This window comes from Balaenoptera physalus (assembly GCF_965194825.1).
Source record: "Balaenoptera physalus genome assembly, chromosome: 3".
NCBI classification, from domain to species: Eukaryota; Metazoa; Chordata; class Mammalia; order Artiodactyla; family Balaenopteridae; genus Balaenoptera; species Balaenoptera physalus.
In genome coordinates, this window is record NC_138890.1 from 114,902,403 (window position 1) to 114,921,755 (window position 19,353).

The 19,353-nt window shown below is 36.5% G+C and overlaps 1 protein-coding gene and 1 long non-coding RNA gene across 5 annotated transcripts in view; one reads left to right on the top strand and one right to left on the bottom strand.

Annotated features, from left to right (window-relative positions):
* JMY (junction mediating and regulatory protein, p53 cofactor) overlaps positions 1 to 19,353 on the bottom strand; it is a 72,466-nt gene that overhangs the window by 38,435 nt on the left and 14,678 nt on the right. For all 4 annotated transcript variants that reach the window (XM_082458070.1, XM_082458069.1, XM_082458068.1 and 1 more), the window contains exon 2: positions 4,002 to 4,175. In XM_082458070.1, the coding sequence (XP_082314196.1) occupies positions 4,002 to 4,175 (174 nt within the window). The remainder of the gene's footprint in view (positions 1 to 4,001; positions 4,176 to 19,353) is intronic.
* Positions 15,569 to 19,353, top strand: part of LOC309659055 — a 430,937-nt gene continuing 427,152 nt past the window's right edge. The window contains exon 1 of the long non-coding RNA XR_014262550.1: positions 15,569 to 15,884. This is a non-coding gene — a long non-coding RNA (uncharacterized lncRNA). The remainder of the gene's footprint in view (positions 15,885 to 19,353) is intronic.

The window sequence follows — 19,353 nt, forward strand, 5'->3', positions numbered from 1 at the left end:
AAGTGAATCCATCTAAAGTGCTCAATTTGATGAGTTTTGATTGCTGTATACACCCAAGAAACAACCACTACAATCATGATACAAAACATTTCCATCACCTCCAAAATATTCTCGTACTACTTTGCCATCCATACCTTCACACGTATACAGGAGGGTATATACCCTCCCGTATATGGCTTCAACTTAGCATGACTTTGACACGTGTCTGTGTTGTTGTGTCTATCAATGGTTAATTCCTTTGCTTTGCTGAATATTATTCTACTATATGGAAATATCACATTTTGTTTATCCATTCACCTGTGTATGGTAATTTGGGTTGTCCCAGTTTGGGGCTACCGGGAATACAGTTGGCACGAACACTGGTATGTAAGTCTTTTTTGTGAACAGATGTTTTCGTTTCTCTTGTATAGTAGCTAAGAGACAAACAGCTGAGTTGTAAGGTATTGTACAGTTGACCCTTGAACAATATGGATTTGAACTGCATGAGTCCACTTACATGCAGATTTTTTTCCCCATAAATATTACAGTGCTACAAGATCTGCTATTGCTTGAATCCACGGATGGGGAACCACGATCTGGAAAGCCACTTTGGGACTTAAGCATCTGAAAATTTTGGTATCATTGGCGGGTCCAGGTCCTGGAACCACACCCAAGGGTTGTTCAAAGATCAACCATATATGTTTAACTTTTGAAGAAAGTGCCGAACTGTTTTCCAAAGTGGTTGTACCACTTTAAAATTCTGTTAGCAATGTATGAAAATTCCAGTTACTCTACATCCTCACTAGCCCTTGGGAGGGCCAGAATTTTTTCACTGTACTCACTTCAATGGGTGTGTAATAGTATCTCACTGTGGTACCAATCTGGATTTCCTAGATGAGTATGTTGAGCATCTTCACATGTGATTATTAGCCATTTCTTTGTGTCTTTTAAAATATTTAGCTCATATTGAAAATTTTGGGGTTTTGTCTTACTGAGTTGTACAGTTCCTTTTTCAGATGTACTACAAGTTATTTTCTCTCAGTGTGTGGCCTGCCTCCTCATTTTCTTAATCTTTAAAATAGCAAAAGTATTTAATTTTAATTTTAGTGAAGTCCAATTTTATCTTTTTTTTTTTTTTTTAGTTTTTGGCTGAAGTTTTCTGCATCCTATCTAAAAAACCTTTGCCTTTCCTTCTGAAAGACTGTCAAAACTTCCTAGTTTTGTTATAAAAGTTTTATACTATGAGCTTTATGTTTGGGTCTAAGATGTATTTCAAATTAATTTTTGTGTATGGTATAAGATAAGGAAGCCTGGACTTCATTATTTCTATATGGGTATACACTTCTAGCACCATTTGTTGATGAGACTATTCTTTCCCCACACTGAATTGCCTTGTCACCTTTGCAGAAAACTAATTGACTATATAACCACAGGTTTATTTCTGGATTCTGTTTAGTTCCAGTCACTTACACGTCTATCCTATACTATCACCACAATGTCTGGATTTCTCTAGCTATTTTATAATTGGCTGGTTAGTTTAAAAAAAAAAAAAAAAACCTACTGGAATATTAATTTGAATCTACAGATCAGTTGATAACTGACATCTAAACATTATTGATTACTGTTAATAGATTATCTTCTAATCTATTAACATGGTCTATCTCCCATTTATTTAGGTATGCTTTAATTTTTCTCAGTAAAGTCTTATAATTTTTCAGTATATAGTCCTTTCATATATTTTATAAAATTTATCCCTAAACATTTCATGTTCAGAGATGCTAATGTAAAAGGCATTTAAAAAATTTTGATTTCAACTTCATTTCTGGAAGATAGAAAATGCAACTGAATCTTTAATACTGACCTTGTAACTAAACTTACAGATTATTTCCAGTAGCTTTTTTAGATTCTTAATTTTTTTTTACATGTGTGATCACATGATCTACAAATAAAGAAAGCTTTACTTTTTTTCTAATTTATATATGTCTTTTATTTTTTTCTTGCCTTATTGAACTGGCGACAAACTCCAGAGAAATACTGAATAAAAGTTGTGGGAGCAGACAATCTTACCTAGTTACCAATCTTAGTGGGGGAAGAATTCAGTCATTCACCATCATGTATGATGTTAGATAGGCTTTCCATACATACCCTTTATCAGCTCAAAGAAGTTCCCTTCTCTTCCCAGGTTGCTGAGATTTTACCATGGATGGGCAATGAACTTTTTATCAGGTGCATTTCTGCACCCAGACATGTTGATTTTTTTTCCTTCATCAATAATATGGTAAGTTACATTGATTAGTTTTTGAAATGTTAAACCAATCTTGCCTTACTAAGATAAACCCTAATCACAGTATATTACTGAATCCTATTTTTCAATATTATGTTAAGGATTATTGCATCTACATTCATGAGGGATGTTTATCTGTAGTTTTCTTTTTTTCTATAATGTCATTTGATTTGGATAATGCTGGCCTCAAAAATGAGTTGGGAAGTGTTCCCTCTTTTAAATCCTCCAATGATCCTTTACCTGGCCCTGGAGTTTTCTTTGTGAGAAGGTTTTAAATTATGAATTCAACTTTGTTAATATAGAGCTACCAAATTTTTTCTGTTTTTTCTTGACTCTATTTTGACAATTTGCATTTCTCTAAGAAGTGTATCCATTTCATCTAAGTTGTAGAATTTTTTGGCACAAATTTGTTCATGTTCTCTTACTAGCTCATCATCATAGTTGATGGGGCATTTGAGGGGCAATGCAGTAAAATACGATTTTTACCTTTGAAAATGTTAACAGTTTAAGAAATATGTTGTCTGTTCCTCCTCACCTATACTCTGCTTCCCAGGGGAAAAAAATGGAGTAATAAGTGATGCGAGTGGACAATACAGCCTGACAAGAAGGTTCAATCCATTTGCTAATGTTAATACTCAATACAAACCATGATACAATACGAAAGCAAAAATTCACATAGATTCTGATAATCAATGTTAAGCTGTATATAGATTATCTCAGCTAAACACTGCAGCCTAGTTTAGAAGTAGATGGGGCCTCCATGTATATCATCCAGTTCATCCCTAGCCTTCCAGTCAAGTTTTCAATGGACAAATATCTATAGTTCATTTTTTAAAATTGGAGGAAACTGTAGTGTCTAAAAATTCTTAGTTACTAGCTACCATTTTACCCAAAATGCCAAGTTTATGATAAAACTGACTTAACAACCCAATATTTTTCAAAAGTATTAATAAAGAAGAGTGTGTCAATTATGTGACAGTCTGTGCTGCTCCATATCTTGACTCATTAGTAAAGGGAAAAAGACACACAAACATGCTTTACCTTGTAATAATTTTGCAAATATTATACTACTCATTCTTGCCCCCAAGCATAAAGTTTTCAGAATAAGTGGCAATTTCCCAGATATAAATTTCGTAAATAATGTTCCAAATTCACGCATTAATGCACAGTTTTTTAATATCCTAGTTCAGCAATATTTCCATGTGAATTAAACACAGCAACATTGATTTGAGGTCAGCTATAAAACCAAACCCTTAACACTTGCCTCAAAAAATGTAATATATATTTTACACACGAAAGTCAAATGTCATGAATTTTAAAGCTGTACCATTAATGCCTTGTAACTTGCAAAACAAGGTCTTCCCAAAACAAATGTTCTCAAAACTCCTGCTAAAGAAGTCTAAGACTAGATAATACCCAAAACATTAAAAGGGAGACAGAAGTAGATGGAGAGGGGAAAAAAAGCACAGGAAAGGGGGAAAAATGGGAATCTCAATGTACTTACAAATTTCCTAGGTTTTTCTCAGCCCTGGCTACTCAGCAAAGTCACCTTTTCAGATGCTTTTAAAATGAGGTGTTCAGGCTCTATGTATCACAAAACTACCAAACTAGAATCTCTGGGGACAATGGATCAGATATCTACATTTATAAAAGCTCCTCTAATAATTAAAATGTATAGCCAGCCACGCTGAGAACTATGAAACAGGCAGGTTACTATTTAGATTAAAAAAAAAAATACCTTGATCTGCTGTCTTCGTAGCATGGCAAGTTCTCGCATGTCTCGGAATGGCTGTAGTAAATACTGATAGAGTTCAGTTGTGGCTTCTGCAAGGCTGCTGTAGGCTTCATCCTCCATCTGATACAAGTCCAGAAGCTCTACCATGCTCTCTGTATTCTTGTGCTTATCCAAGAGCTGTGGAACAAGAAAATTTCACTACAAAGAAATCCAACTGTAATAGCCTATAAAACTTGCAAATTCCCTATCACCTCAGGACCTTGGAACTCTGAAATGCAGAATTAAAGAGAATGAGGAGCACTAACTGCTTTCATCACTTATCTCCATGCCTTAGGTGTCTTACTACAAGACCACTGCCTAAAGCACCCTTTTCTAACTACTGTCACCATATTATTCCTGTTCTCTGCATTTTCTGGAATTCCATACTATCTGCCTACCCTTAACTCTTAAAATTTTTTTCCCAGCATCTAGTAGCTTTCTCCATATTTATATAATCATTGCTAATCTACAAAGTAGTTATCAACACTTGCCAACATTATTTTACTAATTTCCCCAAATAATCCTGCCACTCTTTTCCTCCTCCAAATTTGGAACATTCCCTCAAAAACTTCAACTCATGCCTATCACTTCCTTCAAAATCTAGGTGAAAACACCCCTCAACTCTATTGAAGAGTTTAAGATTGACTATAATAGATTTTTATAACTTTCTTACTTTGCATTCCTTGGTACTCACATGTATATGTACGTTTATAAAGATATTCATTCATTTCTCAACAAGTTAGGACTGAGCATCTTAATACATGTTAGGCACTGGGCATACAAAAACATGGTTCCTTTCTTCGGTTTGCAAAGCAGAAATAGAGAGACAGATGCAGAGAACAAACGTATGGACACCAAGGGAGGAAAGTGGGGGTTGGGGGTGGGATGAACTGGGAGACTGGGACTGACATATATACGCTAATATGTATAAAATAGGTAACTAATAAGAACCTGTTGTATAAAAAAATAAATTAAATTAAATTTAAAAAAAAACATGGTTCCTTTCTTCATGGAGTTTACTGTGTAGTAAATAAACAAACTAAATAAAGTTTTAAAAAATTACAAACTGTGATAAATGCTACGAAAATTATTACTTTTTAAAAAGTAAAGAATAAAAGTAACACAATGAAACAATGGGTTCCAAGAGAAAGAATAAGAGGTGGGGAGATGCTGAAAAACTATGACCTAGTTCAGAGCAGTTTAGAGAGAAAAGGCTATCCACGGAAGCTTAAGCTGAAATTTAAAGAACCTTTGGATGAACCATGTGGCAAGACACTATTTTATTTTTGGCCATGCTGCATGGCTTGTGGGATCTTAGTCCCCAGGGATTGAACCCAGGCCCACGGCAGTGAAAGTACCGAGTCCTTACCACTGGACCGCCAGGAACTCCCAGGACACTATTTTATATACTTATTCTTGGTGTCCATTTACTTGGTGACAGTCTCATCTCCTCAAAAGCACAAAATTCTGCTATTCTTTCTCATACCTAAAGTTTCCACTACTATCCTCTTTCCCAGCTTCTTGCTTTGGTTATCATATTGTGTTGTACATATTACAGTTGACCCTTGAACAACTGTAATATGGGGTTAGGGGCGCCAACCCCTGCCTAGTTAAAAATCAGCGTATAACTTTACAGACAACCCTCCCTCCCAATCCACAGTTCTGCATACAAGTATTCAAAAAATGAAATACACAGGTATAAATCTAATTATGTACAGGATCTATGAGGAAAATTACACAACTCTGATGAAAGAACTCAAAGACCCAAATTAAATGGAAGTATTCCACATATGGATTGGAAAACTCAGTATTGTCAAGGTGTCAGTTCTTCCAAACTTGATCTATAGGATCAATGCAATGCCATTTAAAGTCTCAGCAAGTTATTTTGTGGATATCAACAAATGAATTCTCAAGTTTATATGGAAAGGAGAAAGATCCAGAATAACCAACACAAAATTGATGAACAAAGTTAAAAGACTGACACCCTCCATTCAACTTCACTAGTTACTATAAATCTACAGTAATCAAGACAGTGTGGTATCGGTAAAAGAATAGATCAATGGAAGAGATTCCAAAAGTAAACCCACACACAAATAGTCAAGTAATCTTTTGACAAAAGAGCAAAGGGAATTAATTCAATGAAGAGATCAGCCTTTTCAACAAATAGTGCTGAAACAAACGGACATTCGTGTACGAAAGAAAGAAAAAGAAATCTACAGACCTTATACCTTCCACAAAAATTAACTCAAAATGGATCACAGACCTAAATGTAAGATGCAAAGTTATAAAACTCTTAGAAACTAACACAGGGGAAAATCTAGGTAAGCTTGGGTTTGATGACTTTTTAGATATAACACAAAAGCACAATGCCTTTCTACTCAATTTTTCTATAAACCTGAAAGTGATAAAACAGTCTAATAACTTTTAAATGATAGCAAACCTATTTAAAGACATAGTTTTATATTTCACTGTATGCACGCTTTTTATTTTTTAAATAAAACCGAGAATCATTAAAAATAAATCCGTAATATCCAATTAACACTGATTTTCATCCCTGTTAAGCCCTACTGTTTTAAGGTGATCAGACCAATCAAACAATATCTTTCTGCTTTGTTAACAAGTAGTTTTCGGTAGGTTGGTTTTGTTTGTTGTTTGTTTTTAACAGAGGTCCACTAGAAGAAAGAGAATCAATTCAAACATCAGGGATTTTAACAACAGATAACACATAAATAATTTACAGATGCAGACAGAAGGCCAGACCAAGTGGGATCTTGCTTTATGCCAAAAGCAAAGAGATGCCATAAAAGGATTGTTGTTTTGTTTTTCCTTCAAAAACCTCTCTGGTTCCAGGGAAGCATTAGGGAATAAATACTTTCCCAAGTAAGGGAATCTTGACTTTTATTCTGAGGGATAAAAAGGGATAAACTAGGCAAAGTGTAAAGGGAAGACTGGGTCAGAAAGACAGAAGGGCTTATCCCTGGATACCATAAAATAAGGTTTACAAACTGGAGTAAACAGAGAAAGGGAACATAATGAAAGACAATTCTGGAGACACTAACATACATGATGGACCTGGGTTATACTACAGTGGTGAGAAGGGGCACCAGAGTGGATGCAGATAGATCAGTTCATAATCTCCTGGGTCAGTCCATGTAAGCCTAGATTGGAGGAAGAGAAAAGCAAAGATTTAAGAAATGCTTTGGAGATAAAATTAACAGGACTTGATGAAAGAGTGGATTTTCTCTTTACCCTAAGGTCTTTGGTATTCATTGATACAAAGAACACAGAAATAGAAACAGGTTTTTAGAGGCAAAAATTATGGATTCAGAGACACTGTGTCCAAAGTGTTTTTTAGATATCCATTAGGAGAGGTCATGAAGGGAATGCAAAATGTCCAAGATGAGCCTTATCTTAAAGAAGTCTACAATCTAACTAGGGAAACAAACAGACATGTAAGTAAAATACTGATTGTAGAAGACAATCACGGTTCATAGTGGGCTAAAGCAGCTGAAAAAGATGTTCTAAAGCTAGGATTTGAACTGGGTCTCAAAGGATGGGAAGTGCTAGACAGGTGAAGAAGAGCAACCCAGTCTGGAGAAATCACATGAATAAAAGCGTCACATATTTGAATCCTGGATGGGAGGACGGGGGTGGCAGAGTGTCACCGTGCCCCCTGGGGTAGGGGGTACACACTAGTGAGCAGGACATCACATTGAGACTGTAAAGGCAGCACATTCTAATAAGCAGTGAAACCAATGATGAAGTAGAAAAAAAGAATGATGCATTTGATCAATGGGACCTGTTTGATTTTTAGTTTACAAAGTTAAACTTATCTAAATAACCATATTAAAGTCATGGTCATTTAGTACCTGGTTACTTGAAGCATGATCTGGGATCAGCATCATCTGATTACTTGTTAGAAATATAGAACCTCGGAGCCCACTCCAGACCCCCAGAATCTGAATGAGTGATGAGTATGCACAGCAAAGTTTCAGAAGCACTGCTTCAGTAAACACCTTATACAGCCACATTAACTACAACATGAGGCAAGAGTCTCTGTAAATTATACAAATTATGTAGTCCATTTTCAAACTGAATTTTCAAACTGAGAACTGTAGAATTATGGTATGTAACATTTTTTTCCTGGATCTAAAATCATTTTCCCCTCTCTTTCTCTTACTATTTAAGTATTATTTTATTTTAGCTCAATTAAAATTAACCCAAAACTCCCATTTCTCATGGTTCAGTTCCCTATTAAAGCATTTTTAGCTGATCTAAGAAAAAAAGTTACTACTGAAGCCAACCCCAGAATGATCTTCATCTTTAGAAGACAGGTACAGGGACCTTCCCTGGTGGTGCAGTGGTTAAGATTCCGCCTGCCAACGCAGGGGACACAGGTTCAATCCCTGGTCCAGGAAGATCCCACATGCCGCGGAGCAATTAAACCTGTATGCTACAACTACTGAGCCTATGCTATAGAGCCTGTGAGCCACAACTACTGAAGCCTGCGTGCTGCAACTACTGAAGCCTGAGCACCTAGAGCCCATGCTCCGCAACAAGCCACTGCAATGAGAAGCCCGTGCACTGCAACGAAGAGTAGCCTCTGCTCACCGCAACTAGAGAGAAAGCCCGCATGCAGCAACAAAGACCCAAAGTGGCCAAAAATACAAAAACCAAAAAAAACAAAAAGAAAAAAAAAAATCCTGTTTAAAAAAAAAAAAAAGAAGATGGGTACAAAGAGACAAAGTCAGCCTGGCCTTACCTCCAGCCCTGGCCAGGATGTTACATGGGCCATTCCTCTAATACATGGGCCATTCAATGAAACTGGATGTTTAAAAGCAATAACCCACCCCTCCACCCCTGGCAAATACATTAAATAAATAAATAAATAAGAATAAACAAAAAATAAAAAAACAAAAAATAAAAGCGATGGCCATTAAAATCATCACATTAACTCCATTCTGATGTGTTTACTTGTTTTTTTAAAATTATAATTTAGCCTTTTACTACTACAAAGAAACAATGAAATGATCATGAAGATATTCCAGTTCTTTTGATAGAATTCTATCTATTAATTTAAAAACTAGCAATTGAGAATCTCAATTTAGAATAAACTGAAAAATCACAAGTGAAATAGAATTCAGTAAGGTGTTATAATTTACACACAGAAACCAACAGCCCCTTTCATATTAAATACAAAACAACCAGCCAGGATTCCATCTGCAACAAAACAGAAAAATACCTAGGAATAAACTTAAACCTTTTAAGAGCCATGTAAATAAAATGTTAAGGTACAAAAAAACTAAGTAAATAAATGGAAGAATAAAAATAAAAATATCAATTCTCACTAATCTATAAATTTCACATGGTGATAAAACAACCTCTTGGGCTTCCCTGGTGGCGCAGTGGTTGAGAATCCGCCTGCCAATGCAGGGGACATGGGTTCGAGCCCTGGTCCGGGAAGATCCCACATGCCGCGGAGCAACTAAGCCTGTGCGCCACAGCTACTGAGCCTGTGCTCTAGAGCCTGAGAGCCACAACTACTGAGCCCGCGTGCCTAGAGCCCGTGCTCTGCAACGAGAGGCCACCGCCATGAGAAGCCCGCACACCACAATGAAGAGTAGCCCCCGCTCACTGCAACAAGAGAAAGCCCACACACAGCAGCGAAGACCCAACAACAAAGACCCAACGCAGCCAAAAATAAAATACTAAATAAAATAAATTTATAAAAAAAAAATAAAACAACCTCTTTACACTTTCATGGCACAAGAAAAGGCCAATTTTAAAGTTCACATGGAGGGGGTGCCTTCAAGATGGCGGAGGAGTAAGATGTGGAGATCACCTTCCTCCTCACAAACACATCAAAACTACATCTACATGTGGAACAACTCCTACAGAACACCTACTGAACGCTGCCAGAAGACCTCAGACTTCCCAAAAGACACCCTCAGGTGACCTACCCACAGAGGCAGGACCAAATCCAAAGCTGAACCGCAGGAGCTAAGTGAACAAAGAAGAGAAATGGAAATTTCTCCCAGCAGCCTCAGGAGCAGCGGATTAAATCTCCACAATCAACTTGATGTACCCTGCATCTGTGGAATACTTGAATGGACAACAAATCATCCCAAAATTTAGGCAGTGGACTTTGGGAGCAACTGTAGACTTGGGGTTTGCTTTCTGCATCTAATTTGTTTCTGGTTATATGTTTATCTTACTTTAGTATTTACAGCTTATTACCATTGGTAGATTTGTTTACTGATTTCGTTGCTCTCTTCCTTTTTAAATTTTTTTATATATATATATATTAAAAATGTTCTTTTTTCTCTTTTTGTGAGTGTGTATGTGTATGCTTCTTTGTGTGATTTTCTCTGTATACCTTTGCTTTTGCCATTTGTCCTAGGGTTCTGACTGTCCATTGTTTCTTTTTAGTATAGTTTTTAGCGCTTGTTATCACTGGTGGATTTGTTTTTTGGTTTACTTGCTCTCTTCCTTTCTCTTCTTTTTTCTATTACTTTTTTTAAAATAATTTTTTCTATTTTAATGACTTTATTTAATTAATTATTTAATTTTCTTTCTTTCTTTTTTGTCTCCCTTTTCTTCTGAGCCATGTGGCTGACAGGGTCTTGGTGCTCTGGCCGGGTGAGCCAAATTCAGGACTAAGGTCCACCAGAGACCTCCCGGCCACACATAATATCAAACGGCAAAAGCTCTCCCAGAGATCTCCATCTCAACGCTAAGACCCAGCTCCACTCAACGACCAGCAAGCTACAGTGCTGGACACCCTATGCCAAACAACTAGCAAGACAGAAACATAACCCCATCCATTAGCAGAGAGACTGCCTAAAATCATAATAAGTTCACAGACACCCCAAAAAACACACCACCAGACATGGTCTTGCCCACCAGAAAGACAACATCCAGCCTCATCCACCAGAACACAGGCACCAGTCCCCTACACCAGGAAGTCTACACAACCCACTGAACCAACCTTACCCTCTGGGAGCAGACACCAAAATCAACGGGAACTACGAACCTGCAGCCTGGGAAACGTAGACCCCAACACAGTAAGTTAAGCAAAATGAGAAAACAGAGAAATATGCAGCAGATGAAGGAGCAAGGTAAACATCCACCAGACTGAACAAATGAAGAGGAAATAGGCAGTCTACCTGAAAAAGAATTCAGAGTAATGACAGTAATGATCCAAAATCTTGGAAATAGAATGGAGAAAACATAAGAAATGTTTAACAAGGGCCTAGAAGAACTAAAGAGCAAACAATGATGAACAACACAATAAATGAAATTAAAAATTTTCTCTAAAAGGAATCAATAGCAGAATAACTGAGGCAGAAGAACGGATAAGTGACCTGGAAGATAAAATAATGAAAATAACTACCGCAGAACAAAATAAAGAGAAAAGAATGAAAAGAATTGAGGCCAATCTCAGAGACCTCTGGGAAAACATTAAACACACCAACATTCGAATTATTGGGGTACCAAAAAGAAAAAGAGAAAAAGAAAGGGACTGAGAAAATATTTGAAGAGATTATAGTTGAAAACTTCCCTAAATATGGGTAAGGAAATAATCAAGTCCAAGAAGCACAGAGAGTCCCATACAGAATAAATCCAAGGAGAAACACGCCAAGACACATATTAATCAAACTATCAAAAATTAAATACAAAGAAAAATATTAAAAGCAGCAAGGGAAAGGCAATAATTAACATACAAGGGAATCCCCAAAAGGTTAACAGCTGATCTTTCAACAGAAACTCTGCAAGCCAGAAGGGAGTGGCAGGACATATTTAAAGTGACGAAAGGGAAAAACCTACAACCAAGATTACTCTACCCAGCAAGGATCTCATTCAGATTCGATGGAGAAATTAAAACCTTTACAGATAAACAAAAGCTAAGAGAATTCAGCACCACCAACCCAGCTCCACAACAAATGCTAAAGGAACTTCTCTAGGCAGGAAACACAAGAGAAGGAAAAGACTTACAATAACAAACCCAAAACAATTAAGAAAATGGTAATAGGAACATACATATCTATAATTACCTTAAATGTAAATGGATTAAATGCTCCAACCAAAAGACACAGGCTGGCTGAATGGAAACAAAAACAAGACCCATACATATGCTGTCTACAAGAGACCCACTTCAGACTTAAGGACCCATACAGACTGAAAGTGAGGGGATGGAAAAAGATATTCCATGCAAATGGAAATCAAAAGAAAGCTGGAGTAGCAATTGTCTTATCAGACAAAATAGACTTTAAAGACTATTACAAGAGACAAAGGAGGACACTACATAATGATCAAGGGATCAATCCAAGAAATATAACAATTGTAAATATTTATGCACCCAACATAGGAGCACCTCGATACATATGGCAAATGCTAACAGCCATAAAAGGGGAAACTGACAGTAACACAATAATAGTAGGGGACTTTAACACACCACTTTCACCAATGGACAGAACATCCAAAATGAAAATAAATAAGGAAACACAAGCTTTAAATGATACATGAAACAAGATGGACTTCACTCATATTTATAGGACATTCTGTCCAAAAACAGCATATTACACTTTCTTCTCAAGTGCTCATGGAACATTCTCCAGGATAGATCATATCTTGGGTCACAAATCAAGCCTTGGTAAATTTAAGAAAATTGAAATTGTGTCAAGTATCTTTTCCGACCAAAACACTGTGAGACTAGATATCAATTACAGGAAAACATCTGTAAAAAATACAAACATATGGAGGCTAAACAATACACTACTTAACAACCAAGAGATGACTGAGGAAATCAAAAAATTCCTAGAAAGAAATGACATGAAAACACGACGACCCAACACCTATGGGATGCAGCAAAAGCAGTTCTAAGAGGGAAGTTTATAGCAATACAATCCTACCTCAATAAACAAGAAACATGTCAAATAAACAACCTAACCTTACACCTAAAGCAATTAGAGAAAGAAGAACCAAAAAAAAAAAACCCCAAAGTTAGCAAAAGGAAAGAAATCATAAAGATGAGATCAGAAATAAATGAAAAAGAAATGAAGGAAACTATAGCAAAGATCAATAAAACTAAAAGCTGGTTCTTTGAGAAGATAAACAAAATTGATAAACCATTAGCCAGACTCATCAAGAAAAAAAGGGAGAAGACTCAAATCAATAATGAAAAAGGAGAAGTAACAACTGACACTGTAGAAATACAAAGGATCATGAGAGATTACTACAAGCAACTCTATGCCAATAAAATGGACAACCTGGAAGAAATGGACAAATTTTTAGAAATGCACAACCTGCCGAGACTGAACCAGGAAGAAATAGAAAATATAAACAGACCAATCACAAGCACTGAAATTGAAACTGTCATTAAAAATCTTCCAACAAACAAAAGCCCAGGACCAGATGGCTTCACAGGCAAATTCTAGCATTTAGAGAAGAGCTAACAGCTATTCTTCTCAAAACTCTTCCAAAGTATAGCAGAGGGAGGAACACTCCCAAACTCATTCTACAAGGCCACCATCACCCTGATACCAAAACCAGACAAAGATGTCACAAAGAAAGAAAACTACAGGCCAATATCACTGATGAACATAGACGCAAAAATCCTCAACAAAATACTAGCAAACAGAATCCAACAGCACATTAAAAGGATCATACACCATGATCAAGTGGGGTTTATCCCAGGACTGCAAGGATTCTTCAATATATGCAAATCAATCAATGTGATACACCATATTAACAAATTGAAGGAGAAAAACCATAGGATCATCTCAATAGATGCAGAAAAATCTTTCGACAAAATTCAACACCCATTTATGATAAAAACTCTCTAGAAAGTAGACATAGAGGGAACTTACCTAAACATAAAAAAGGCCATATATGACAAACCCACAGCCAACATCGTCCTCAGTGGTGAAAAACTGAAACCATCAGGAACAAGACAAGGTTGCCCATTCTCACCACTATTATTCAACATAGTTCTGGAAGTTTTAGCCACAGCAATCAGAGAAGAAAAAGAAATAAATGGAATCCAAATCAGAAAAGAAGTAAAACTGTCACTGTTTGCAGATGACATGATACTATACGTAGAGAATCCTAAAGATGCTACTGGAAAACTACTAGAGCTAATCAATGCATTTGGTAAAGTAGCAGGATACAAAATTAATGCACAGAAATCTCTTGCATTCTTATACACTAATGATGAAAAATCTGAAAGAGAAATTAAAGAAACACTCCCATTTACCACTGCAACAAAAAGAATAAAAAATCCAGAAATAAACCTACCTAAGGAGACAAAAGACCTATATGCAGAAAACTATAAGACACTGATGAAAGAAATTAAAGGTGATACAAACATATGGAGATATATACTGTGTTCTTGGGTTGGAAAAATCAACATTGTGAAAATGACTATACTACCCAAAGCAATCTACAGATTCAATGCAATGCGTATCAAATGACCAATGGCATTTTTCACAGAACTAAAACAAAAAAATTCACAATTTGTATGGAAACACAAAAGATCCCGAATAGCCAAAGCAATCCTGAGAAAGAAAAATGGAGCTGGAGGAATCAGGCTCCCGGAATTCAGACTACACTACAAAGCAACAGTGATCAAGACAGTATGGTACTGGAACAAAACCAGAAATATAGATCAGTGGAACAGGATACAAAGCCCACAGATAAACCCACACACATATGGTCACCTTACCTTTGATAAAGGAGGCAAGAATATACAAAGGAGAAAAGACAGCCTCTTCAATACGTGGTGCTGGGAAAACTGGACAGTTACATGTAAAAGAATGAAATTAGAACACTTCCTAACACCATACACAAAAATAAACTCAAAATGGATTAAAGACCTAAATGTAAGGCCATATACTATAAAACTCTTAGAGGAAAACATAAGCAAAACACTCTATGACATAAATCACAGCAAGACCCTTTTTGACCCACCTCCTAGAGAAATGGAAATAAAAACAAAAATAAACAAATGGGACCTAATGAAACTTAAAAGCTTTTGCACAGTTAACCATAAACAAGATGAAAAAACAACCCTCAGAATGGGAGAAAATATTTGCAAATGAAGCAACTGACAAAGGATTAATCTCCAAAATAAACAGGCAGCTCATGCAGCTCAATATCAAACAAACAAACAACTCAATCCAAATGTGCAGAAGACCTAAATAGACATTTCTCCAAAGAAGATATACAGATTGCCAACAAACACATGAAAGGATGCTCAACATCACTAATCATTAGAGAAATGCAAATCAAAACTACAATGAGGTATCACCTCACACCAGTCAGAATGGCCATCATCAAAAAAATCTACAAACAATAAATGCTAGAGAGGGTGTAGAGAAAAGGGAACCCTCTTGCACTGTTGGTGGGAATGTAAAAATTGATACAGCCACTATGAAGAACAATATGGAGGTTCCTTAAAAAACTAAAAATAGAGCTATCATATGACCTAGCAATCCCACTACTGGGTATATACCCTGAGAAAACCATAATTCAAAAAGAGTCATTGGGCTTCCCTGGTGGCGCAGTGGTTGAGAGTCTGCCTGTCAATGCAGGAGACACCGGTTCGCGCCCTGGTCTGGGAAGATCCCACATGCCGCGGAACAGCTGGGCCCGTGAGCCACAATTACTGAGCCTGTGCGTCTGGAGCCTGTGCTCCGCAACAAGAGAGGCCGCGATAGTGAGAGGCCCGCGCACCGCGATTAAGAGGGGCCCCCACTTGCCGCAACTAGAGAAAGCCCTTGCACAGAAACGAAGACCCAACACAGCCATAAATAAATAAATAAAAATTAAAAAAAAAAAAAAAAAAAAGTCATGTACCACAATGTTCACTGCAGCTCTATTTACAATAGCCAGGACATGGAAGCAACCTAAGTGTCCATCGACAGGTGAATGAATAAAGAAGATGTGGCACATATATACAATGGAATATTACTCAGCCATAAAAAGAAACGAAATTGGGTCATTTGTAGCAAGGTGGATGGACCTAGAGTCTGTCATACAGAGTGAAGTAAGTCAGAAAGAGAAAAACAAATAGAGTATGCTAACACATATATATGGAATCTAAAAAAAAAAGGTTCTGAAGAACCTAGGGGCAGGACAGGAATAAAGACGCAGACATAGAGAATGGACATGAAGACACAGGGAGGAGGGAGGGTAAGCTGGGACAAAGTGAGAGAGTGGCATGGACATATGTACACTACCAAATGTAAAATAGATAGCCAGTGGGAAGCAGCCGCATAGTACAGGGAGATCAGCTCGGTGCTTTGTGTCCACCTAGAGGTGTGGGATAGGGAGGGTGGGAAGGAGATGTAAGAGGGAGGAGATATGGGGATGTATGTATATGTACAGCTGATTCACTTTGTTATAGCAGTGAATAGCAGAAACTAACACACCATTGTAAAGCAATTATACTCCAATAACGATGTTAAAAAATAAAGTTTACATGGAAAAATAAGAGAATAAAATATCAAAAAAAATAATTTTTTTTTTGGCTGTGCTGTGAGGCATGTGGGATCTAACAGTTCCCCATCCAGGGATCAAACCCATGCCCCCTGCATTGGAAGCATGGAGTCTTAACCACTGTACCGCCAGTGAAGTCCCCCCCACCGCCCCAATTTTTTTATAAAGAGTAATTGTGGAGAAAGGCAATGGCCTACCAGGTAGTATAAATATTTAATATAAGCATCAATTACAATGAAGTAGTAAAGTGTTCAGATATATGAAAGTTTACTGCACAATAAGCATGAATCATTCAAGAAATGTTTGTGATAATTGTCATTTAGTCAGGAATAAAAAAAAGTTGGATTCCCACATTATTCCTTACACCAAAATAAATTAAAGCAGTGTCAACAATTTAAATGCAAACAACAAAATCATCTGGCTACAGACAAAAAAACTAAATCAAGAAACAAGTAACAATGGGAAAAATATTTGCAATATAGACAATTTCCAAGATCAAAACAAACCAAACAACAAATAGGTAAAAAATGGAATCAATGAGTTCACAGAAATTACTCCTGAACCAATGAAGACTCATTCATACCTCAAAGTAAATCACAAACTGAAACTTTTCATGGATAAGATCAAAAGGTTTTGAAAATACAGTCTTGTGTTTAAAAGGATACAGAAACAAATAGCAACCTCCTCCTTTTGTTTGAAAAAGTGTAAATTGATACATCCTCTACAGAAAGCAATTTTAACAAAATGCATATTTCTCTTTGACCCAGCAATTCCTCTTACAGAATTTTATCCTGTAGATATACATGCACATGTGGGAAAAGATATGCTATTTCAACAGCAAAAGATCAGGAAAAACCTATATATCAAACCAAATCGATTCAATGGAGCATTATCTAGCAACTGGAAGAAATACTGTTTATTAAGAGAAAAAAAAAAACAAGATGTATATAACATGCTACCATTTGAGTTGTTTAAAGGCGGAAAATAGGACATATATATACTCTATGTCTTTGTACATGTAACTGAATCTGCAAGACACACAAGAAACTTATGGGTGACTGCCTCTGAGGTGCCTCTGAAGAGATGAGGAGATGGGGGAAGGAATTGGGTTTACATTCCACTTTTCAGTCGTGATCTGTCAAGTAAATACACTCTTTTTTTAAAAGGAAAGTCTTATACTCTATTTCTTCTTTACTTTCCCACCCCAAAAGTATCCTGGCTTACACATCAAAAAAGGAAAATTAAATTATCCTCTTTGCCCTAATATCCAAAACTACACATATAACTTTTACTAAAGTATGAGAAATATGAAAATGATACACGCTTCTCTTCCTTTGCTCACCTACTTATTATTCATAAGTAGCTAAGTCATGTGTTAAGTCATCTATTTTAAGATACAATTGAAAAGGAGGATTATGAAAATAATAGGAGCTGTGTGAATAATCAATTTCTAATCACGACACTCTTCTCAAGTCCCAGAAATCAGTTCTAACTCGTGGCAAAGGTGCTCACCTCCACCATAGCTTAACACCAAGGCTGCAGCACATCAGAAATAAAATAACCAGATTAAGGAAGAACAGGACAAGAAAATGGGGGGGTGGGGGTGAGGTGAGTGTATAATAGCAGCAAAACAATGGTAATCTTTACAATGAATTATGAACTTTTTTTTTTTTGGCCACACCTTGCAGCTTGTGGGATCTTAGTCCCCCAACCAGAGATCGAACCCGAACCCTCAGCAGTGAAAGCACGGAGTCCTAGCCACTGCCTCCAGGGAATTCCCTAAACTATCTTTTTATAGTTTTAATAAAGGCAATAATTCTCTCCTTGCAAGAAAATGTACATTCACAGAAGCCCTTTATTTTTTATTCCACTTGAAAATGGAACATTTACGTTGATTTTCTACCGAGTCCTAGGAATAGCAAAACTGTTAAAAGAATGAGGAAAAACCCAACATGGTAGCAACGTCTCTCAATAATAAATTTCCCCGAGCCATTTACAAGCACTCAAATGACAGGATTCATCAGTAAGACAATCCTCAAATACTAAGCTTCTTTGAGCTCTTCTTACAGAGACACTGAAGTAAATATAACGCACGAAACAGTTCAGATACTATTTTGTACCAACACAAAAACATCAAGTCACTATATGCTTGTTAATTAAATCATAATAAGACTCTACACAGACATGCAACCACAAGAAAGAAAATCAGTTATTCTATTCAAATATTAACATTTATTTATTTCCCAAATGCCTTTGATCAACAGAGCAGTACTTCTGCAAAGCTATTATGAACCAACTAAACTTAATACTCCTGCAGAGAAGCTCAAGGCATCTCACCTAACACTGCTAATTTATTAATTTGTCTTCTTTGCTATAAAGTTTCATGTTTTTCTAACATTCGATTACCTAAAAACCAATTATAGCTTCAATTGGCAATCTATTTTAATCTATGGATCCGAAAATAATCTTAAAGGAAATGTATTTTAAAAATGTCAAAAGATGCAATTTACTAAGCATTAGACTGTTTAGTCTAAACCATTTCCTATAATCTCTGATAAAAGAATTCAACTGTAAAATATAATCACAACCTGTTATAGTAACGTATTTAATTTTCTATTTTGCTAACCAAAGCTGACTAAATCCAGGGACTAAATAAACTGAACTGTGGCTATTTGCAGGTTATGAACTGTGAAATGTAAAAGGTGCTATAAATAATACACACAAGAAAGAGTACAAAGAAATTGGAAAGAGAGACAGCTTGCTTAGGATTAAGGATGTTTGGGATGTACAGGGAAGGCCTGAATTTAAAATGGAGAAA